The 24,476-nt window shown below is 37.1% G+C and overlaps 1 protein-coding gene across 4 annotated transcripts in view; it reads right to left on the bottom strand.

Moving 5' to 3' along the window:
- The window catches only part of DOCK4 (dedicator of cytokinesis 4), a 255,172-nt gene that overhangs the window by 121,264 nt on the left and 109,432 nt on the right, over positions 1–24,476 (bottom strand). For all 4 annotated transcript variants that reach the window (XM_074903108.1, XM_074903107.1, XM_074903110.1 and 1 more), the window contains 4 exons: positions 10,280–10,361; positions 9,609–9,669; positions 7,566–7,698; positions 5,948–6,036 (listed from right to left, as the gene is read on the bottom strand). In XM_074903108.1, coding sequence (XP_074759209.1) covers positions 5,948–6,036; positions 7,566–7,698; positions 9,609–9,669; positions 10,280–10,361 — 365 coding nt within the window. The remainder of the gene's footprint in view (positions 1–5,947; positions 6,037–7,565; positions 7,699–9,608; positions 9,670–10,279; positions 10,362–24,476) is intronic.

Genomic DNA, 24,476 nt, shown 5'->3' on the forward strand with positions numbered 1-24,476 from the left:
GGTAATGTTGTGAACTGCTGGGTTAGTGTCACGCAAACACAGTCACACTTCTTCTTGTATCTAGTAAATACTGTAAGCTACCACAGCTCTGTTCCGAGAAATACTGCATTCTGTAAACTTACACTGAGATACCAATTCCCTGCTGTATTTGATCTCTTGTCGCTCTTCACCATACAAGTGTGGGCAAAATCATGTTCCTCAGTTATCTTACTTCATGTGGCCTCTTCAGTTTCTCCCGTGCAAGGTAAATAATGACTGCAACAGGCTTCCCCTCTGAATCAAAGAATTTGTAAGCCAAAGCTTACTTTTTGTGAAATACGGGAGGAAATGGACAAAGTATAAGGTTTTTCACCTGCTTTTTAATTTCTCGGTGTTTGACAGTAACCATGGAAAAAAATATTATTAGAGTGCCAAAAAGTTGTTGAATGCAGGTAAACAGGCATGGGAATACATATACTTCCCCAAAGCACACACCACTGTTTCTATCCAACTGCCTCCATTGCCATACTTGTCTCGGAACTTGTGTCTTGTCAGATGAGTTCATGCATTGGGCTGGTCTACCTCGTGCCTTCTCTGACCAAGTCTTATATGACCAGTGAGCTAGACTGAGATTTATTGCCAACTGACACGTACACTGGGGAAAAACCCGACATATGAGTTAACATTAGTTCCCTAAAACCAAGGATGTTTGCTTTATGAAACTTACTTTGCTCTGGTTGAATTAAAATGATAGCAGTGTAATGAAATTTGTGTTGAGTGAGCAATCTCACTGAAGTTCAAAATAGTTAGATCCCACTTTGAAGCTGTTTCCTCTTTGAACTTGTGTTGGACCACATAACCTCCTGTGGACTCTTTCAACCTAACATATTGTATGATTAGATTAGTAACTTTCCCCCCCCTAAAATGACAGTTTCCTTCCTCTTGATGGGATTTTTTGTGAACATCTGTCAACAATATGGGCTTTGAGTCCTCCATGCTTTAATCTGGGCATTATGCAGTTGTGCATTTATTGACCAGTCGTCTTTTGTTAGGCATCATCATTTTGGATGACACTCTGCCTGTAGATTTTTGCACACATACGTGGGTACAAGTTTGAATTTATTATAGACAGTAAACTATTTATTTGACAAAATTATTTGTGCATCTTTCTCTTTTAAAGAAATAAATTAACAGTCTGTGGCTGACAGACTTAAAACAATCAAACTACAACCTGGAGTTGTCTTAAAAACAGCCTCCCAATTCAGGTTTTGCCTCCATCATATTTAAAACCTCATCTTGCCGACTACGAGATACAACATAGTAATTTCTGATTTTATTCTTTTCATAACCTAAATTATGTGCAAGAGAATACTATTTATGTAGATTTTTCAAGAGCTATATTTTGACCCCCTATGAAGTAGCTAAAAATTTAACACTGCCACCATATTAAAAGGGGAAAAAAAAATAAGGGGTGGGGTGGGGTGGGGGGTGGAGTATGCTTCAGCCAAGAGTGGCAAGATAAATATCACCATTTTGAATTTGTTTCCTAAGGCCCTCCCATCAATAAAAGGTAATGTATAATTAACAGTGTTTCCAGTGGAGCTGCAATGTCAGCTTGGCTATACCACACTGTGTTCAGTAAACATGCAATTAGATTACATCACACTCCTCTAGTTCATCAGAGCATTAGAACATAATGGCCCAGGAAAAGACCTTCCCACTATGTTTGCTATTTTCATGGAGTATGTGTAAGAGTCCAAATCCACAAAGCGCCTAGATACGTTTATAATTTCTTATATCAGTAATTTAATCTCTATAGGATTTGAAAGGATTTTCACCTCCTTTGCTGTAACAACTGAAAAGCATGTGTATCTGTGTCTCAGCTCTCAAGAGTTACTGCATCAGGCACATGCAGCTTTTCAAGACTTGTTATAAGGGAATCTAAATCAGCATTTACACAGGAGCTTACACATGAGAATGTTAGGAACTTAAAAGTAAAGAGCAGAGAAAAAAGGAATGTCTTGCATCCCCTTAAAACTAAGCTATTCAGTCTTCTAAAGGAGGGTGAAAGAAGAGGAAGTTACAGTGCATTTTTCATAAATTTTTTTAGTATGTTTTTTTATAAGATAACTCACTGGGGAGAATTACTCACATGTAACATGAGACCATGGTTTAAGTCTCTCCTCTATAGGATTTGCTAAGATGACCTGAATACAGATCACACTTAGGAAAATCATGTGCTACTCGGCAGGCTTTAGAGCCACTTTCACTTTCTCCATGGTATAATGAATATATTCTGACTGTACACAAAGTTGAATAGTTGCTGCAGGGAAGTCTGAGAAGCCAAGTAATTAGCATGCTCCTCTGGAACATGTGAGACAGTCTGAAAATCCTTTTCCAAATCAGAGTCTGAACCAAGACATTTTCTGTCTTTGAAGAATGTCTCAAACACTGGAATAAATAATTTCTATGGTAAACCCAGTGAATATTTATACATTCCCTAGAGAGCACAGGCACGAGATTCACAGCAATCATCTCCAGCATTTCTTTTTCAGCCTAGTGACCAAGCAGCTAAAACTAGCTCACCCGTATTGTGATGGTGTAGTGTCAGGGGAGCATTCAGCTACCCACCTTTTCTCAACTTCAAGCTGTGGTGAACATCAAAGTTACCTTAGCTTTATGTACCTAGAGGAAGATATTGTGCCTAAGCAGGCACTTGGAGATGCTGATGTCATTTAAGTAGGGATTACACTGAGAACCATCACTGTTTAACTGTGTAACTTGCTCACAGTTGTAAGTGGGTAGTTTTTGTGGACAAGAACCTTCTACCTTCAGAGCCTGAAGGACTGCTCTAATCACTCGACATAAAGAACTGTTCCAATTACTAGACACCCCTTCCTCATCATGTGATGTACTAAGAAAACCCAATGTTTCAGCTTTTGAAAGTCTGAAGAACTGGGGAAAAGTAGTGTTATAAGCAAGAATATCAAGTTGCACATGACAAATTCTTACTAAATATCAGAAGAAAAAATAAATCCTTGATGCTGCAATAAGTATGTACAACTGGAGTAGCATTCTCTGGTTTTTGGTTTGGTTTTGGTTTGGCTTTTTTATAGAACCTTGTTTAATGACAACCGGTTTTGGCCTTGTTCTCTTGCCCCTTGTTCTAAAACACAATTCAGACCATTTTAAAAATCAACAGGTTCACTCATGGCACAGTAATTCTGGGAGCAAATGAAGCAGCTATTATATGATCAATAACAGTTTACAAGGCATTAGTGCCTGTTTTATTAAAGAAAAAAGCAGACCACTTCCAACAGTATTTGTTTACTGTAGTCCCAAGAAAGGTCCAGAGCACAGATTTACAGTCACACCCGAAGAATAAAATCTTCAACTATGACCCACATTGCAAACCCTACTAAGAGATTTTGACATTTGACAGAAGCCCAAGCTTTGATATGAAAGCAATGACTAGCTAAAATACACCGTGAAGGGATAAAGGATGATGATACATGGTTTGAGAGAAGCCAGTAGCATACATTTCACTGATCTCTGGTCCTACAGCTACAGAAATAGAAATGTGTTATTTTCCTCAAAGACTGATGTATTTAGGTGTGATCTCTATGCAGGAATAGTCATTTTTCCACAGGTTTTTGCATTTTAAAACAAAGTGACTAGCTTCTAATTCTAAGAAAAAATATTACAGGAAAAATAGTTTTTACACTCAGCTCAACTCCAAATATTACTGAAACCTGGTTTGTTTAATAATTACAAAATCATCTAGATCTTACAGTACTTATTCTACAAATACTGCAAACTCAATGTAAGAGATAACGATACTAAATGCAGCAAAAGCTGTACAATTTGTTTTTTTGCATTTTTTATCTCCTACACTAGGCAACCAGCTGTTTTCTAGTAAGCTGATACCTGACACCAGCTGCAAAGACTAGTGGTGAATGGTAATGATCCACTACCTGCTGCTCTAGTCTCTGTTAGGCTGGAAATTCATGTAGAAAACACATTCCAGTTCCCACTCCAGCAAACGATGCTAAATTATCCATGAGCCTGAGTCCTTCCATTCCTCACTGAGAAGAGAAAAGGGAATGAACATCTGAACCCTGCTCCTTCCTGGGCTGTATTAAGAAGTGATAGTCATCTGACTTTATTTGATCCTTTTTAGACACGAGCTGAGAATAAGATGCAAGAGGATTCTGTACTTAAGAACTGTCATGAGTTGAAGTAGAAAAATTCCTGTTTGGGAGAGTTGGGGTTTGAATGCTAAATACAATGATACAGTCTGGCACTATGTGTTTTACATGCAAGACACTGAAAGTACATTTTGAGTTCCTTTTTAGTTTTCCCCAGAAAACTGAAAGAATTTTTCTGAAGAACACTATGAATTGTCTGATAAACTATTTCAGTAGTGAAATACAACAATTTGTGGAAACTAAAGACTGTGTGATAATCTGAGCTGAAAGAAACTGTACAGGACAGAATCTGAAGAGGGAACAAGGCTAGAGGGCAGACAATAGTCTGAAGCACCTTTGCTGTTGTTTGTTTTCTGTGTTTCCTTTCCTAAGTCTTTTTAAAGTGATTTGAAAATGGCAAGTGTGATATAAACCAAAAAGTCAAGTTCTCTTACATCTGGATCATATCTACAACAGATCCTAAGAGAGAGAAAAGACCTATGTCTCCTGTAATGCAAGATTTTCTCTCTTTTTGACAACTATAAGGTGGTAGACAAGGCTAATAAGGCTTCAGAACCAGCCATTCAATACTGTTTACAGAAAAAGACAGCAAAGGAAAAATAAAAAGCAGTGTAACAACAATATTTTCCATGAGGTGTCAGCAGAAGTATCTGAACATATTGCTAAAGCCTTGCAAGTGCTTTTTCAGGCTGCTAAGCAGTTGCAGAGGAACAAATTTCACATGTGCAATGTAAATAACCTTTCATAGTTAGTGGCATTAAAGTGGTATTACTGCTCACTTCTTTCCCACTCCAACCTTCACATGCACTACTGGAATTCTGTGCTGCTCTTCTCTCTTTGCCTCCCTCCCCCTGTCCTTTTCAAATTGTAACTGATCTTCAATTTGCTAGCTTTAGCTTCCAGCCTCCTGTAACCTGGAAAAAAATTCATGTCCCACATGTCTTTCATGTTGAATATTCACATAATCTAATTTATCCAATGTCTCCTAAGACAACTGGGTGAGAATCAAATAGGATAAGCAACGTATCACAGAGCAATCAGGTACTGCATGGACAGTCAGAATGACCAAGAGTAGAAAGATGTTCTTCATGACTATGGTTAACATCGTTAAGAAGCCCAAAATTATACTTACCCAGTAATGTGCTCTTGTATTTTCACTACATGATTTTTATATTTATTGTTCAATAAGATATATGCTATTCTAAACCTTAAATATACATACATACGTGGCTAGATTCTCTATGAGAAAATGGTAGGATTAGAAATGGTTAAGTATGTAACTTCAGTCTTGATAAATAACATGAGTTTTTATGTGCTTCTTGGTTATCCAAGATTGCTGAACATACATTTTCAAGATAATCATTATGCTTGAAATGAAGTTAAAGAATCATGAAGTCTACTACATGAAAGGGATTACAATTACTGTACAACCTGGAAAATTAGTTCATATGAGATTTTTCTATAGTCATTTCAACTAATTAACTAATTTGATCAGCCCCACATGTGAACAGAACTCTACAGCAAACTGTAAATCCTTAGCACAAAGTAAAAGTTTATATTACATAGTTCCTTCAAGAAAATTCAGTGACTTTTCTTAAATGTGCCCATGAGCAGCAATATTATACATTTTCATTTAATACAAGTATTTTTCTCTATGCGAAAAAATATTTCTTTCATAGACATTAGTCCTTCTAAAATAGAGCCACTTATTTGCAAACTAAGAAAACCCTAAGAATGCAAACAGAAATGTGGCAACTTACCTGCATTGGAGCCTGTCAAGTTGTAACGTGCATTCAGCTTTTTAATGATGTTCTCATGGATCTGATACCAGTCACTCTCTGTGTTGCACCTAGAAAAATGATAACTTACTTAACTCTGAAATAGGAACATAAGTTTTTCAGACCAACTTCATCATGCATTTCTAAACAAATACTCTTTTGTTCACGAAACTAATAATATAGTAGGAGCTAATAAAGCCCCATGAATCTGGCTGTCTCAATGGAAAGGGTGAGAGTGCTCTTACAATTTGAGAAAGGCACCATGGAAATATCTGCTTCTGTGGCAAGGGGTGGGAGAAAGATATGAGACATTATGGTCAGGAACTCAGCCGTGACCAAGTTCATCATCTATATAGATCTGCCCTTCAGCACTAAACCACACAGAAATCCACCTTGTCTCACAAGAGGAAACACAGGACTCAGAGCCTGTCTCAGACAGAAAAATCTGTGTTGTACACTTCAAAGTTACTTAAAACAGGATGTGATCTTCAGGAGGTAGCCAGTGAAAGACTAAATTACATTTCAGTATACATTAGAAAATAGCTGCTTTCCCATAAAAAAAAAAAAGTTGACCATGTTCTAATGATCACTTTTCATGGTTTAGACTGGAGTTAGTCTTAGCATCAAATCTGGTTTTGAGCAACATTTCTTCTTCCATTTTTTTTGTTATTTTAAAACAAACAGGAAAGATTTTAAAAAAATAAATTATAATATAATAGGCAGACAAATTTAATGATTTGTTAACCAACGGCAAACACTTGACTTTAACATCCCAGGAGTCTAAATAAGAGCCAGCCCACATGTCCACTGTCACACTGAATTGCTTCTCTGCAGCACTGATCAGCAGCTCTAATTTAGCACAGAGGGAAAAAGGAGAGGAGAAAGGATGTCTGAAAGACTTCCATGCCTTCAAGATTTGAGTGCTAACACTGGGAGGAGCAGAACTTCACGTACACAACAATATGTGTCCCCGGTTTATGTAGTTTGAATAGACCACTCCACAAAACAGTTCATATTATAATGTCCAAGATCAGCAGGAAATTACATGCATTGTGTCGCTACAACTAGAAAATTGAACTTTCTTCCAAATACTATCAGACAAAATCCACTATTTAATCAATGATTTATTTTAAAATCTATTTTTGATTTTTCATTCTCCAGCACTAGTTGCCTTTTACACTTTTGTTATTCCCATTATATAATTGCTTCATTTCACAAAAATATACTCTGCCTGCTCTTTTTGTAGTTATAAAGTACTTTCACTAGCTGTCTATGCAGTACAATGTGTTTAAACAAGCCCTAAAAGCACTTCATGTTGCCATGAAAAAAGAGCTCCAGAAGCTCTTACAAGGATGTGAAAAGTGCTGAAACATATACAAAGATCTAAAAGGATGTAACCTTTATCTTTAATATTATCTGATTTTATAAAGACATCTGTAGAACTAGCCAAAATTTATACACTGTGACAAAAAAAAAAAGTTAGCTACTACACTTTTTTAGAACAGAAAGAGCCACAGCTATTTACTCACACTGCATTTAGCATCACTGCTTCTGATGCAAACTGACTCTAAGATAAAAATTAAGAAAAAGCATTCCTTACATGTATACTTTTAAGACAAGGTCATCCTTTGAATCTCCTGCCAGCAAATCTGCAATACTGAGGACTGCACAGCCAAAGGGCCGTCTATACTGTACGTTGCAGGCGTTTTTCTTTTCTCCAGCTCCCATTCGTCCTGCCAAACAAAACACATATTGATGCATAATCCATGGATCTGTCTCTCCGAAAACCACAGAAGGGAGGCAGACAGCGATCCAGCATGGTGACAGGTTTGAGGAGACGATGCCAAGTGTACTCATTGCGAATCTGGTCCATCTTTACGCCACGTTAGGGTGACAAATGGTACGGGAACTCCACTAAATATGTGGTGATCTTGAAAGAGCTCAGACCAGAGGTACTGCTCATCCTCTCATGACCTCCGCTTAACAAACAATACTTTCTGATTCCCAGTGATAGCACATTCATGACACCACCAAATTAAATTTAGAGTTCAGACATGAGAGTGTTAAACATTTGCTGTCCAGTAAGAATTATTTTACTGCAGTTGCTGCTACCCATGATTTATATGAGAGGTGTTGTGACTGAGACATTACAATTTAGTAATCAAATGCTGTTCCAAGTAGGCAACTAGCTAGAAAAGGGATAATTGCCCAGCTGCAGAAAAATCAAGTAGAGATGAAACACAGGGAGGAAAAATGACAAACAGCAGAAGAACAAATTATGATAAGGAAAAAAAGAACGCACCCAAGGAAAACAGATTTGAAACAAAGTATTTTTCCTAGCCTTTTCTATTTGATATAAATACAATTGATCAATCTTCTAGCTGTGTTCCTGGAATTTTAATCTGCCCTCTTTCTAACCATTTTATTCAATTGTGCACTGGCAGCTATGTACCCTTCCCACCAAGTCTTACTTTCTGACAAGAAAAGCCTATGGTTGCAGTTGCTGCAGGGCAATGCCTCCTCCAATATTCCCATGAATCACAGCAGCTAGAAGAATAATTGTTAATTTTCATACCATGTAGCATATACATCTGATTTTAACTTTTTAATATTTCAGTGGTTCATTTATAAACTTGACGGAGAATATATTTGAAAACTGTACAATAGGAAAAAATTCTAGTGTTTAGTCTTATTTAAAGCGTTTATTCTTCACAAATATATTATATAAGAGTTTACCATACCTCTTCTCAGTCCCTGCCAATAAAAACAATTTTGATATTCTGATGAAACACTAAAATAGCATGAAAATGCAAGGAAAAATTATTCCTCAAATCTGTAAAATAATGTTTGCTTTGTAACAAGTTGTTTCTGAACTCAGCACAAGTTAGAGGGACTGCATTTCAAATCAAAATATCTTTCAAAAATAGGAAGAAAGTTATATTTAGTGCTGCACTGGTGCTACTACAGACAGTTTACAAAGAAAACAATGTATCTAAGAAGTCAGGAGCAGACCCAAAGATCATTGTTTCACATCAGCACAACCCAGAGGACAACTTATTAAAATAAATACCAAACACAAACATACACTTTCCTCTTCTGCTTTGTTCTAGACGACTTGATATCTGTCTATAGCACCAGGGATTAAAATTATTATGAGACTTTCTCTAATTCTTTCCCTCTTCTCCTTTTTAAAGGGGTCAGGGAGAAGACAAAATTCATCTCAACAATTTCAGATATACATCAGATATTGTATCCTAATTAGGTACATTAAATTACCAGGCAAGTTTTTCTATGAACAAAGGATGCTTGAAATTACTCTCTTTGTAACAAGAATGGACCCCCCAATGACAACTCCATCATCTTAACCTAGTTCATATTTGACACTTTCATTTTGTTTTGTGATAGATACAAAATATCCTTCATCTAAACTCAGTTAGTAGTACACTTGAAAAATAACACGAGAAAATGCTGAGAAATCCAAAGTGATTTTTCCATCAAAAAACACGCATTGTCTCTTCCCAAAATTTATTGAAAGGCCTAGCTAATCTAACAAATCCCAAAACTGACCCCAAGCAGTTTTCTTTTATCCACTGTCATATGTCTAACAAATGTAAGGTTTCTACTCACAGACAATTATACCTACCTATTCGGATAATGTGCACAGTGATATAGATGTCCTTCCTGAGTTCACTGCTACCCAAATCCTGCGCAAGATCAGAACCTCATTATTTCTGGCTCCTGATTAAAATGTGACATTTCAAGAGATCTTTACACACTGCTTTCACTGCCAGTGAAAGTGATAAATGAACAGTGAGTTCATTTATACAGCACTAACAAATTATCCCTTTAACACTTTAAATTGATGGTCATGCACTCAAAACTGTCCTAAAATATCATGAGCTAGAATATGCTGTAATGCAGGAAAATCAGAGGGAGGACATAGGAGACTCATTGTGTGCCTTGAACAGCGGTGATTTATTTTTGCAGTTCCTAATATCTGAAAGTACAGATCAGTGCACAAACAATCTTTTGGGTGTAAAAAGCACAAGGAGGAAAACTAACTGGTCCTTATTGCAGAGAGAAAGACTGCTATATATGCCCGTGTGGAAGTTTAGATGAGTGTCCACATATTGTCAGGAAACATTCAAGTTGGGAGGGGGTTCAGCAGTACACTTCAACCAGCCTTTAGAGTTGATGTTCACAACACTGTAAAAGCTTAGGGAGCCGTTCTAAGTCAACTACAGAATAACAATTTAATCCAACTCTTATTTTCGATACCCCGCACAACAAAGATTGAGAATAGGATGAACTCACCACAAACAGAGAACAGTGTCTTTCAGGCTTTTCTGGACATTTTGGCAAACCATTTCTATTCAGCCTTAAAAAAAATCTTTCACTGTAAGAAAACAAATATGACAGATATGTTGAACAACACTACAGCAAAGTAGATCTCATTTTGATCTTATTTCCAGATGCAACCTTCCTCAAAATATAAAAGAACGAAATCATTTTCTTTCGAAAAGTCACAGCCATATCAATAAAAAAAGGGAGAGACTACTAGAAGGTGGTGATTTACTTAATCATCTAACAAAAATACTAAAAACTCAATACAAAATAGAAGACTGATTGTCATTTGTATTGTATATCTTAGTACACAGAGAAACACAAGCAATAAAATCCATTTATCCTAGAACTGGAATTAGATGTGTAGCATGTTGCTACTGATTCCTGCTAAACAAATGTTAACATTGCCACACATGCATTCAATAAATATTCTTTTTCATAGATGGGAAGATGAACCTCGTGATTTTTCGTACTTAACTCTATCAAAATCTCTTGCTAGAGTACACTGATTTTAGCAGTCTTGTAAGAGTCATGAAAGTACCAGCAGGGCAAATTTCATTTTTGGAATTCTGTTTCGCAATCTACTGTGGGGTATTAAATGCTGCAGCTGATACAGGTACTAATATCACTAGTAGGGAGATGCAAAGAATTCATGTTTCAGAATAGAAGACCCCATTGAAAAAGAAATTACATTTGAAGCATTTCTATTTGATAGTAGGTCCATTATGGATAATCTCTGAGCAAGCTTGGTAATTCACGCATGGGAAGTATATGAAAAACCAAACTTCCCATGCTCTGGATAATTTTCTCCAAGATACAGCCTTATAGGAAATGTAACAATCATATTTCCGTAGTAAGAGATGTTGAAGATGGGAAAAGGCGAAGAAGTCAGAAGTGTTACGTATTCAATTTCTCACCCACAGCCCCAGCTGGCCAGACATATGAGTCTGGATGCTCTGTAATGCTCAAATCAGAAACATTTCCAAAGTGCAACCAGTTTTTTTCTCAGCTGTATGCACCTCTTCTGCTTATCCTGGAGGCTAAACATGGTTTGCCGCTGCTCTATACCATCCACAGCTTTTCAAAATGCAGCTGGAAAATCACTAGGAATATGTTGGATAAGATCCAACTCAATAGAGACTAATTAAATCTTTACTGCACCAGCATTTGCCTCGTAGAAAATCCACATTGATTATACACAGAATCAGAGTCATTCACATTGAGAGGGACCTCAAAAGGTCTCTAAGTCCAATCTCCTGCTCAAAGCAGGGTCAGCTATATGGTCAGATTAGCTTGCTCAGAGCTTTAGCCAGTCGGATCTTGAAAACCTTCAGTTACAGAGACCACGCAGCCACTCTGGAAAACTCATTCCGGAGTCTGACTGTCCTCAAATTCTTCTTTATATCCAGATGGACCTTCTCTTGTTTCAATTTATATCCCTTGTCTCTCATTATCCCACCATGTACCACTGATGTTATTGATCTTCTTGTAGGTACGGGCAGGTGACTTAGCACCCTCCAAACTGCTTCCTCTCCACCCTGAACAAGCCCGACTGTCTCAGCCTGACCGAGGAGCTCCTGCCCACAAACAGCGTGAGGCCTTCTGCTGAACTCACTTCAGTTCATTAAAATCAGTCTTGTACTGGAGGACCCAAAACTGGCATGGTCCTACCAATGCTGAGCATGGGACAATCTCTTCCCTTAAGCAACTGGCTATGTTCTTGATGCAGCCTAGGATGCTGTTGCACTCAAGAGCACAGTTCCTAAAGCTATGTCTGGGGAATGCTTTATTTTTTTATGTGCCAGCTATTCAGGCTGAACCTTACCAACACTTAGATTTTTGTACTGTGATTATTTGAAAACATTTATGCAATCCTCAGCTATGCAGCTTTTTTATCAGACAGCATAAAACGCAGAACCTAAGAATAGTACAGTTGAACTCAAATACCTCAAAGGGCATGAAAATGCTGTTTTCTCAGAAACATTCATGTTTTATGATACAGCCAACTTCTGCAGCTTAGGTCTCCATGGAAACTTTAAAATTGAGTTTTAAATTATGTGAGTATATTTTTACAGAGAAACAAGTTGGTATTTTGCTGTTGATTTAAAAATGGTTTTCAAAACAATTCTGCCTTTTTATTTAGCTTATTTGCAATATGGGAAAATACAGTAAAAAAAGGTGCAGAACTTTGTTCACAGGTCTCACACAAAGTTATTGTACACTGAGCAAGAATTATTTTTTACCAAAGCAGTTAAAGCTTTAGGACCACAGTATGTTGGGCACCATGCAAAACTGAATAAAAAGAAAAAAGTCTGTGTTCCAGCAGTAACAATACAGCTTCTGTGCACTGAAGCCTGCAGTGTATTGGTATGCGTCAATACACATTTGTCCAGTAAAATGTGATTCTGAATTTCACTACCTTATCTTCAGCCTGTAGAACTATTTAAAAGTAATACATATGTACACACCACATTTCACTGCTTTTTTTGTCTTTAAAGCAACCAGTAGACATGTTGGTTCAAAGAATACTTTTCAACAAGAAACTGTCTTGCTGTGTCTTCACAGTTTACTTATGAACTGGCAAACACCGAATTTAAGTGGGAGTGTATTCTGTATTTATTGAAGCTTATGCTCTGCAGAAACAAAGACACATATTTTGAAAGTTTCCCATTCACTCTCCACTAGGATATGAAATTTTCAAGCTCTGCCTATACTCACAGGCCATGAGATTATGATTCACAACACAATTAAAAGCCAAGGACTTTTGTCATACCACAAAGAAATGCACTGATTGCAACAGACATGTAATGGTTATGCAGATCTAATATTCTCATTTGAATTTGAAATTCTGTTTGACTGAAGCACAGGTCCAGTGGTGATGAAAGACAGCAAACTGAAAACAACAAATAATTAAAAAAAAAAACCCAAACCCAACAACTTAATCCCGGGTCATTGCTTTGATACATTTTTTTTCTGGAAACATATCACTGTACCAGTTACAGCTCAGATTAAAATGCTTATCTTTGAACATTACCAGGGAGCAAATGCAAGCAGTTAGACTTGTAAGATTATCGGAAAAAAAGTCAATGTTATGTATAAGTACAGAAAGCATGTGCATTTATATACCATTTCAAAGGATTTTTATAGAGACAAACAGGTTAGAAAACAGCTGAGGAAAGTAAACAGCCTTCCTAAAACAAAATAATGACAGCATTCCCAAGATCTGAAAGCTTGGCTTGAAACAGCAGCAAAAACTCCAGAGGGTTAAATCTAGGTCTAGTATCTTATTGTACAGCAGTATTCTCAGCAGTCAGTTATACATATAGACAGCAAATACACACAGCAGTACCCCAAAGCAGAAATACCTTTCCTTTGTATTAAGACCGTTTGCTCCTAGACTGATATGATTTTTTTATGAGCATCAATCTTGCCAGTTAAACATGCTGTACACATTTAAACTCTGCTGTCTTTCTTCCCACTGAAAATAAGGAAATAACTAATGCTGGAGAGATTAATTTAAGAAGGTCAGCAAGGGATTTTTGTCCTGTAACTTCCCATGTATTACTGAAGTTGCAATGTGTTTCAAATCTGCAGGCTTAATGCACACATTTAAAAGAAACATGGCCACAAACTGTTCTATTTTCATAAGTGACCCCTATTTCCTTAGTATTAGCAGGCAAATGTTACCAGTCACATTACCAGTCTAGACAGATTGCTTGTTCTATGATTTATAAACACACTATTAAAAAAGAACCAGCCAGATTTATACCACATGGCATATTCTTGTGGTAAGGCTATGTCATCAAATAGTCATAGTTCTTGGTATAGCTTCACTTTCAGACATCTTTATAAATGCTCTCTACTTAAATATAGGTTACAGTGATTTCTAAAGCAAACAATGAGAGACGATAAGAGAATGCTGCCACAAAATTCACCAGCTCAAGTTTATCACACTTCAGAACTCTGTTAATGCATGTTCACTAAGAACTTGAATCTAAATTGACTTCACTTACAGCTAAAGGCTCACTGACTTTATAAAAACAATATCAGACACAAAATGTTACCCTCATACTTAGTGGTGAAATGCAGAGAATGTGGTACAACATACCATAAGTAAAATAAAGATAATAAACCCTTAAAAGTGTATTCTTAATCAGAGAATAACTGAATGATAAATGTGCTAACATGATAGAGCAGTACAAGTTGTTCCACAGTAAGTAGCCCTTGTGTTTTATCTCTGTTACACACTTACAGAAACCATACTCAGATTTCTAACTGTAAAGTAGCAATGAGAAAACAGGGAGAGAAAAGGAACAATGAGTACTACAAAAATAAGATTTCGGCCAACTTCAAGATCAAAGCATTAACACTAACAAAAATAAACAAAACAAAATTATTATGTTATATGGAAGCTTATCTTCATGTCTCCTAGCTGTGCTGACAACATGGGGGAAGAAGAAGAAAACCAATTTCAAATGCTAGCTTTATCCTGTGCAGCCCTATTTCCCCTGGTTAGCTGTGCAGTTAACAAGCAGAAAAGGAAAAGGGAAAGCAGAAAGGGAGATAGGAGGGAAAGAGAAACACACATATGTAGCTAAATAAAGCTCCTGCTCTTATCTTCTTCAATCTCTTTATTAACTGGAGACAGACTTAAGAAACTCACTTTTATGAGCACACCCCACATTATTTTAGATATTTGCACCTGTATTTTAACTGAATTGTGGCATCACACATTCCCTGAAAAAAGTTAGGGAACGGTAATTTTAAATTATTTTTTGTTGAGGTACCAGGAGCCAGAGGAAGACAATACAGTTTTAAATGACAGACAGCATACCAGAATCTATAAGCAGGTATTTACAACTAAAATCCAACATACACCAGAAGCTGGAGCTCTCACTAATAGTGAGTTTAGTCTGCTACCATGGATAAACATTTTGCAGCACACCATTATCAGTGCACAGACCTTCAAGCTGAATTACAGTTTTGATTATCCTAGCCACTGTTTGAGTATGAAACAGGATGGATACAAGCAGATTTGCTACATCCTTCCCTAAAGATAGAAATTAAACTTGAAGAGAGCAGGAGGAATTGGCAAAAGTGAAAGGAAACAATAGCATTTAAAAAAATTCCCCTCCTTCCAACAACACCTGGGCTCCTATGTATTTCATCACCATTTGGGGGTTTACTAACAGCAAGTTTATATTTTTGTGCTGACCCTAACATGCCTTTTGCCAGTAGCCGGTGTGACTGCAATGTGTCCTTAGGAAGATAATCTGTAAACCCATCAGAATACCACTGGTGTTGAATATATCTCATCATTACCTAAAACTGTCCCATATGTGTCATGGCTGGTTCACATACCCCTATCCTAACACTGCAGTCATTGCTGATTGTAACTAATTGTTTAAGCTCCACCAACGACAAGACAAGTCACCTCTTGCAGTGTTTTCATCATTACATTTAAAAACAATTATTTCTATTACTTTTCAATTTTTACAATTCAAAGAGTAAGTGTATTTTTAATGCATGTGAGCCCTAATCAATACTACAGGTTCCTCTTTTGTCTGCTTTAAAAAAGGATCTATCTACACAAGACCAGATCAAAGATCTATATAAGCTAGCACCCTTACTCCAAGCACAGGAAGTAGAATGTATTTGAGGAAGAATCTTTAAACAGTAGATAGGTAGGTACATTTGTTTCACTGAACATGGGTATTCATCAGAGGAACTAAGCTACAACATGAAATACAATTAATTTCTAACACATTTTTATACCTAGGAATAACACATCTGTGCTTGTTGGTTTGAGGGCATATGAACGATATAATTAAAAATAGGCTCTGTCTTTCCATAAAATACAAAACCACACTCTTTCAAAAGTATTTTCTTGCTAGACTACATTCATGCCTTTTTTCAGAAACTCATTCCTGCCATATATTCCTCATTTTACTTATCCACGAATGTAGTTATTTTGCTGCAAAGTCACATGCAGCAGTTCCTGTACAACTGCTGAATAGGACAGTCTGGGCAGTCAGGCCAATGCAAATAGGCTTGCTGAAAAGCCAACCCCTCAAAAAACACTTGGAACACTACCCTGAAGTAAAATGTTATTCTCTTTCAATTCAAGAATGGTCAGTATTTAAAGAGCAATTTATTTAAAATGTCTCAATAATGACAGCAAATTACACTGCATTGAACAAAGTCAGATTAAATGAATGATTTGTAAAAAGAAGTATTATCAAAACATCTAGAACCTCTTAAATCCAGGACAAACCTTTTTGATCTCCTAGAAATGAAGGGCAATATAAATCTGTAGAAAAGACATTTATTACAGAAACTACTACAAGGCCAAAACATTTGGCAGGAGGATGCAGCTATGCCAAACAATCCTTTCATACACATTCCTCCCGCTACATAAATCGTATCTGCTTATACTATTGCTGCTGATGAGTATGTAAAACTGAGTTATCAAAGAAATGACTTACTTGTGATGGATAAATTAAATATGTTTGCTATTGAAATCTGAAAGCTAAAAAAAAAAAAAGTAAATATTAATAGCTCAAAGGGAGAAAGAGAGCAGAGCTATAGAAATCTTTGTAAGATACCATCTCACTGATTTTGATTCTTATTGGTCATGATATGTTCCTGTGAAGAGTTTCTAAAGCCAGAACAGTTTTCAGGTGAAAACCAGACTCAGGGGGAAAAAAAAATAAAATCCTCCTCACACTATAAGGTAAGTAGCCTGAATACTCATGGGGTGCCTAAGAGGCTCAGGTTGGTTATTGTATGTTGAGTACATTACGGGTCGGGCTATCAGTTACAGTGTGTCTTTTATTTTTTTACTCTATTTTTGAAGCTGTTTTGCTTTGTAAAACAACAAATTAAAATGTAATTTTCATTGTAATAGGGCACACTGACTGGGCCAGTGTTTTAGTGTTCTTACCTCTGATGCAGAGGAACTCCACAGCAGGCAGTTTAAGTCAGTATTCTCATGCAAAAAGTATTATTCACTTGAGGCACATCCTCTATTTCCAGTCTGATTAGGACCAAGTAACAATGCTTTTGCTAATCTCCTATGGTGATTCCTATTCCAGAATTTCTCCTCGTCTAGGATCCAAGCAGAGGAGAAGCCCTATGACTTTTACTACTTCACTACTCCTGCCAAGAAAAGCTTGACTGACTATATATGTTCTAATTGTATTTCTGAACGTAGGAATCTTCCTGCTCATCATGAATAACTGGAGAAAATGAGATACATTTTCTGAAAGGAAGCTTTTGAAGTTTCTGGAACTTCGGGCTTCTCTTTTAAGCTGCTTTTTATAACCCTGTATTTACTTCCAATTACAGCCACACAAGGGCATTCCTGTCCACAAAGGCAAATTACCAAGTGTCTTAAACAAAACCAGTAATGAAATAATTAAGCCTGCTTGTACACTTGAGTATACGTATATACATCTCAATATAAAGGATGACATAAAAATTTTTTAAAAATTAGCAACCACATTCACAAATGTACATACCAAGTTACCCATCTAAAGAGGTATTTTTATTCCAAATCCATAAATGATTGGCAATAGAGCAGTGGCTGCTCTCTTGCCAAAGTGACATTTATGTTTCGTTTGAGGTGTTTCAAGCCTCCTGCTAAAATCAGGACTACCTCCTGAATGAGCAGGAAGTTAAGTAAAACCTGGCTGGGTTTTTTTTTATCTTGTTTTGGACAAAACAGAGTAATAAGTGACTAAACTAGAATGGAGAACTCTTAAGAGTCTGCTAGCCAGAAAAACTAAGATGATTCATCCATCCTTCATATATGAGGTATAGATATATATGCATCCATTTTGTGTAATTCGCTGTAGTACAGTTTTAATATTGTGCAAACTGAGGTATTTTTGTGCACACTGCACAGGAAATTGAAAAGAACACTAAGCTACCCTATGCTGTGATCCAGTAAAAGTGCAGATTATGCTTCTGTGGAAATACTATAAAGGAAGAGTAGCCCTGAGCTACGCCATTGCTTCTGGTTCACACAGGTTGCTCCCTCTACCAGAAACCCTGCTAGCTACTTTAGCTCAAATCCCTGCCCTGCATAGCAGGCACATTTGCATGGAGAAAGTAACAGTCCAAGACTACTACAAGACAAAAAGCATCCATGGATGATGTGGAGGTATCCGAGTAGTGATTTCCAAGGAACAGTATTAATGAAGGTTACACACATTAAAATGTAGTATTTTAATGGGAAAAGGCAGAATAGCCTATCAACTAATGACAGATTAAAAATTATAAGGAACACTTAGATTGTGTATAGCATATGATACGGCATTGTACTGAGCACACTTTCATGTACATACTTTTTTTCTTCAGAAAAATTCTATTTTGCTGAAAAACTATAATAAAGTCCAGACTGAACTCTGACTCTCTGTTCACTCTTCCCAGAAATTCTGTGCTATTGGGATCAGGCAACTTGGTCTGAGATACAGTTAAAACAAATCCTTAAATAACTGGAAAAAACCACACACACTTTTCTCCCAGAATGAGATTAAGTCTCCTAGTTAATGGTAGAAACAAACCCCTCTCTCTTTATGCAGGATTTTTTATTAATGAAGCCTCTGAATTTCCATGACATTCAGAAACATAAAACTTAAATATCGAGCAATTATATACTGTACATACAGAAGCAGAAAATCTGAATATCAACTAATACGCATGCATGTATGCACATATATAAAGATTTTTTTTCTCCTTCTCTCTCCAGCTTTTGTATTTGAAATACACTGTACCATCTAAAATTATTTCCAAATCTGGTTTTAAACTGCCCTCCGAATCATTTCCCAAACATAATTTGTCCTCTTCTCTGATGTTAGAATACAATAAAGAATCAAGCGTCTAGCGAAATCATGGAGAGAAATAACAGACATTGCATACAACAAGAAAAGTCCAGAACAGTATTTCTAGTATCAATCACTTGCATGATAAGCACGCTATGAAAAGAATCATGAAGAAGTTGAAATTAATTAGCAGGCAGATCTGAATTGAAATTTCTTGACAAACTTGATACTTCTACAATGAAATGACTGGCCTGGTCGATGGGGGGACGGCTGTGGCTACTATCTACCTGGATGTCAGTAAGTCCTTTGACACTGTCTCCCGTAACGCCCTCCAACAGAAGCTGTTGATGTAATGGCCAGATGAGTAGATAACAAAGCGGCTTGAAAAGTGGCTGAATGGCCAGGCCCAGAGGGTGGTGATCAGTGTCACAAAGTCTAGGTGCAGGCCAGTAACTAGCAGTGTACCTCAGGGGTCGATACCAGTCCAGTCCTGTTGACTGTCTTCATTAATGATCTGGGGCAGAGTGCACTCTCAGCAAGTTTGCTGCTGACAAACTGGGAGAAGTGCCTGATACACCAGAGGGTTGTGCTGCCATCCAGAGACCTCAACCGGCTGGACAAATGGGCGGACAGGAATCTCCTGAGGTTCAACCGGGGAAATGCAAAGTCCTACATCTGGGGAGGAACAATCCCATACACCAGTACATGCTGGGGGCCACCCAGCCGAAAAGCAGCTCAGCAGAAAAGGACTTGTAGGTCCTGGTGGACACCAAGATGAACATGAGCCAGCAATGTGCACTTGTGGCAAAGGCCAACGGTATCCCGGGCTGCATTAGACAAATAATTGCCAACAGTTTGAGGGTGGTAGTCCTTCTCTCCTCTACTTGGCACTGGATATGCCAAACTTGGAGTACTGTGTCCTGTTCTGGGCTCCCCAGTACAAGAGAGATGTGAACATACTGGAGAGAATTTAAGAAGGGCCATGAAGATAATTAAGGGACTTGAGGAAAAGGGTGAGAGAGCTGGGACTGTTTAGCCTGGAGAAGAGAAGGCTCAGAGGGGATCTTATTAATATATATAAATACCTGAAGGAAGGGTTCAAAGAGGACAGAGACAGTCACTTTTCACTGGTGCCCGGTGACAGCACAAGAGGCAAGGGACACAAACTGAAGCACAGGAGGTTCCCTCTGAGCATCAGGAAAGAATTTCTTTACTATGAGGGTGTCTAAGCACTGGCACAGGTTGCCCAGGGAGGTTGTGGAGTCTCCATCCTTGGAGACATTTAAAAGCTATCTGAGCATGGTCCTGGGCAACCAGCTCGAGGGGGGTTAGGTCAGGTGACTTCTGGAGATCCCTTCCAACTTCAACCATTCCATGATTTTGTGAATATGTTTAAGTACCACATAAAGGCAGCACAAACAGACAGCTGGGCCATTTGAGTCTTTACAAAAATACTGTCCTTAACATTATTCTCCATCTTCCACCTCTGCGAGTTAACAACTGTCATGCTGCAACACTTTACCACTTGTCTTTACTTGCCCTGAAGTTCCAAATGACTATAATTAGTGAACTGTTCCTTATAACATGCAACATATTCCTCATTAGCCACAGGGCCATTCATAAAGGATTCTTCTCCTATACTTTTAAAGTAATTTCCATAGCCTTGCACTGAGTATGTACCCTGCAGCTTCACAAATATATTCTCTATCTCCTTTGTGGTCTAGTGTTCAACATTGTTTATAAGCAACAAAGAATTTAACTATTCAAAGCTCCTGCATTCAGAGTGCTGATGTCTGGAGCACTAATCCTAAGCAAACTAGATATTGAAACTCACATGTAACCTACTTACATGCTTAAAGTAATACTGAATCTTTGAGCTCTTGTTCAGGAGAGGCCACAGGGCCTTTTCAACTTTTTAACTTTTCAAAGACAGACATCTTGGGTTCTCAGTAGTGAGCCTTCTGGGTAATGGAAATGTATTATCAGCTTGATTTAAGAGGCATTCATGTCCTTCCTTGCTGTTGTTCTAGCTGTTACAGTAGTCAGTTGTGTAGACTTTAGTTAGAAGGATGATTAAAAGTCTGGTTCTTTGAGCTGTGCTAGAACAGAGCAGATTTCAGGTTTGAAGATGCTAACAGAGATTGCAAAAAATGCCTTTAAACATTTTCGTACTATACAAAATCCTCTAAGATTTTCATAGAATAAGGGGGGAAGGGAGTACCTGTTTCTTAAAGGGAGAAAAACTGACATTATGGCTCTTTTCTGAAAAAAAAGCTACAAATGAATTAGAACACAAAGTAGTAAATATTTTGACCAACAAAATGTGGATTTCAGTTTTCAGCAAGTGACTTAACTGATTTAAAGTAATAGCAGAACTGAAAAAGGAAAGGCATTTTTTTATATGGTCTGGAGTTTACGCAATCATTAAGCATATAATCAAAAGCTCACAAAACAGAAAATGCAGTTTGCTTTTATTTGCCTTGGATAAATATCCTATTCCTCTTTGTGCTGCTGAAGAATCTGTGCTCATGTGAGGGCAATATGATAGTTACAAACAAGGTTGTTCAAGGTGACAGGAAAAGGAGGATTAGCATGCCAACTTATCTCTGCTCCTCACACAGATGGGGCCAGAGGCATCAATCATTCCTGATAAGACATTCATATCATATTGACACAGACAGAAAATGTATATCAATGAAAGAAAATCTTAGCACTCCATCTTTCTGAAGTGCTGCCTTGAAATTGTCCTACTAATTGTATTGCTATTTGGAAAAAAATATAACATTAAGAAAATGATTTAGAAAAGACACTGCTACGCAAGGACCGTGTGTCACATTGCAGATTTAGGAAAAATAATTTTTACAGCAGTATGTTGTCAAAACAAAGAGGCACAAACTCTACATAAATGTAAAGGTCAGCAAAGCAACTGGGACTCTGGGAATGAGATGATGCAGCATTCTTATGCATACTCATCAATGCCAAGAACAGGGTCTGCAGTCTGAACTGAACAAATGTAGGCAGCAGGCTTAATAACCTCCATTCCCTTTTTCATAATACACTGTCTAGTGTTGTTGATGTTTTCAAAATTCACTTAAAAAAAACCAGGCAAGATCTGTGGATATCCATGTGCTAAAAATAAAAACATAGTCTTACAGTATCTACACTGGAAAGGTAGGTATTTCAAAGGACATTGGGATATTAGATTTTAAAACAGTCATCTCGTAAATATTTTCTTTGAGGTTTGTTTTATTTTGTTTTTTTGTAACAGTAGAATATGCTTGTGGCAAGAAATAAAGTTAACAAATTCTCAGTGAATAATGCACATTGTCTGGAAAACAGCTACGCTGTTACTTTGTCCCTGTCAACTTGTTAAACTGATTCTATTAAAAGCTGATAAGTGAGATCTTTCCAGGATCTGATGAAAAAAAAAAAAATCAATATATTTTTGATTAAAGGATTGGTATTCTTAGAGCTCCAGTGTAAATGGGCCCTGTGGCTACACTAAGGTCATCACTGCTGCAACAAACTGCTGTATTGGGTAAATTACATGAGTACGTGTCAGGGAAAAGTATGTACTATCATTAGATGTCTTTTATTTCTCAAGAAATCTGCCACTACAAAAGCAGTAACTGTGTAATCTGTTGAGGTACATACTATTGGCTTTGTAAGTGTGATCTAACTGCAGGAATAGAGGTTCATTTCATTAACTTCTGTGCTGTTAAAAGAAGATATTCCCAAAGCAAATAGTCATCACCACACTCTTCAGTAGTCTAAATGCTGGGAATCTAAGCACCTTCATATTCCAACTTTACAGAACAGAAGCTAGTGATCATTTCTTAGGAATAGAAAACCTAAAAAATCTCAGAAAAACCTTCACAAATCTCATAAATGACCACCCATTATGACAGATTTATAAAGCACTTAATAAAGAGCATCAGAACACAGGATTGTTGCACTCTGCTGAAATGTTGAACACACATTTCCAGTCTTCCTTTGGAGCTCTAACAATGTGCTATGTTTACCTGAACTTTAAACTTACGTTATTTTCTCATAAATGCATCTCACATTAAATCAACTGCATTCAGGTGAATATAATACCTTTTAACTATGAAACTGTTTCTATAATGTGATTGTAATGGCTATAAAAATCAGTTAACTCCAAAGTAAAAAATTACATTAAGTACAGCTGAGTTATTCCATGTTTTACAGGATTTTCCCCCCATTCAAACTATGATTCTGTAATAACCATCTTACATACTCTATTTTACCATCTACATGATCAGGTTAGTTTGAATCAGGTGTTGGCTTTTGAAGAACATCTTCTGATGTCTCCACATTTTGATTCACAAGCCAAAACAGGCTAAGCTGGTGGACTGGATTTCTCCCGCATAAAACTAAACTGGACGCTCTTGATGTTCAGTCCACACAACCACAGAGTTAATCCAAAGCAAAATCAAAATCCTTAAAACATTTACACATGTTAGCATTAGGCTTAGCATGAACTGCTGCTCTACAGATCCACTCCTACTGGCTGCCAGTACTTGCTGCAGTACACAACAGTCTTAGACTTTCAATTTGTTCATCTAGTTATAACAAAATTAAATGATATAAAAACAAACCATCAAAGCTCAGTACTAAATTGATAAGTCCTTCTGATTTTGATTTTCTCAAACATTTGTTGAGCATGCCAGATTCAAGGAACAGATTTTATAAAAGCATTTCTTAACACTAATTAACTACCGTCTGGACTCTCAATAGATCTAGATAGACTATGTTTGAAATAATAAACTTTAGGAACAGACTAAGATGTTGTACAGGTCTAAGCAGTCAGTAAAACCTCAGCAGTGGCCCAGGAAAACAGGACTGAACTGAAAGACAAAAAAGCCTCAAGATAACATGTGACCATGGACCTCTTATTTTCCAAATACAGTAACACTACCCTACAACTGTATATGCTAAAAATTTTGCCTTACAATTTTAAAAGTGTGATTAGTTCTACAAATTAATTTTTTATCAAGATAAGTTTTTTACTTTCTTAAAGGACAAAAAACAAGAATACACAGAGCTTGTGACCTTAACAAATAAAAAAGAAAGAGGAAAATAGAGCATAAAACAAAGAATTTTACTGGGACAAGCTGTATGGCTGTATCATGTTAAAGCAGTGCCATTCACACACTTGCTCTATACCACTCAGGGGCTGTTACTGTTCTAAGAAAGAAACTACAAAGCAGAAAGAAGGGAAGGGAAATGGAAGAAGATACAAGAACACACCAGGGAAAACTGTAGGAATCATCAGGGGCTGACTCCAGCTGTTTATTGTTAATTTAAATCATAGCAAAAAT

The sequence above is a fragment of the Athene noctua genome, chromosome 3 (assembly GCF_965140245.1).
Source record: "Athene noctua chromosome 3, bAthNoc1.hap1.1, whole genome shotgun sequence".
NCBI lineage: Eukaryota > Metazoa > Chordata > Aves > Strigiformes > Strigidae > Athene > Athene noctua.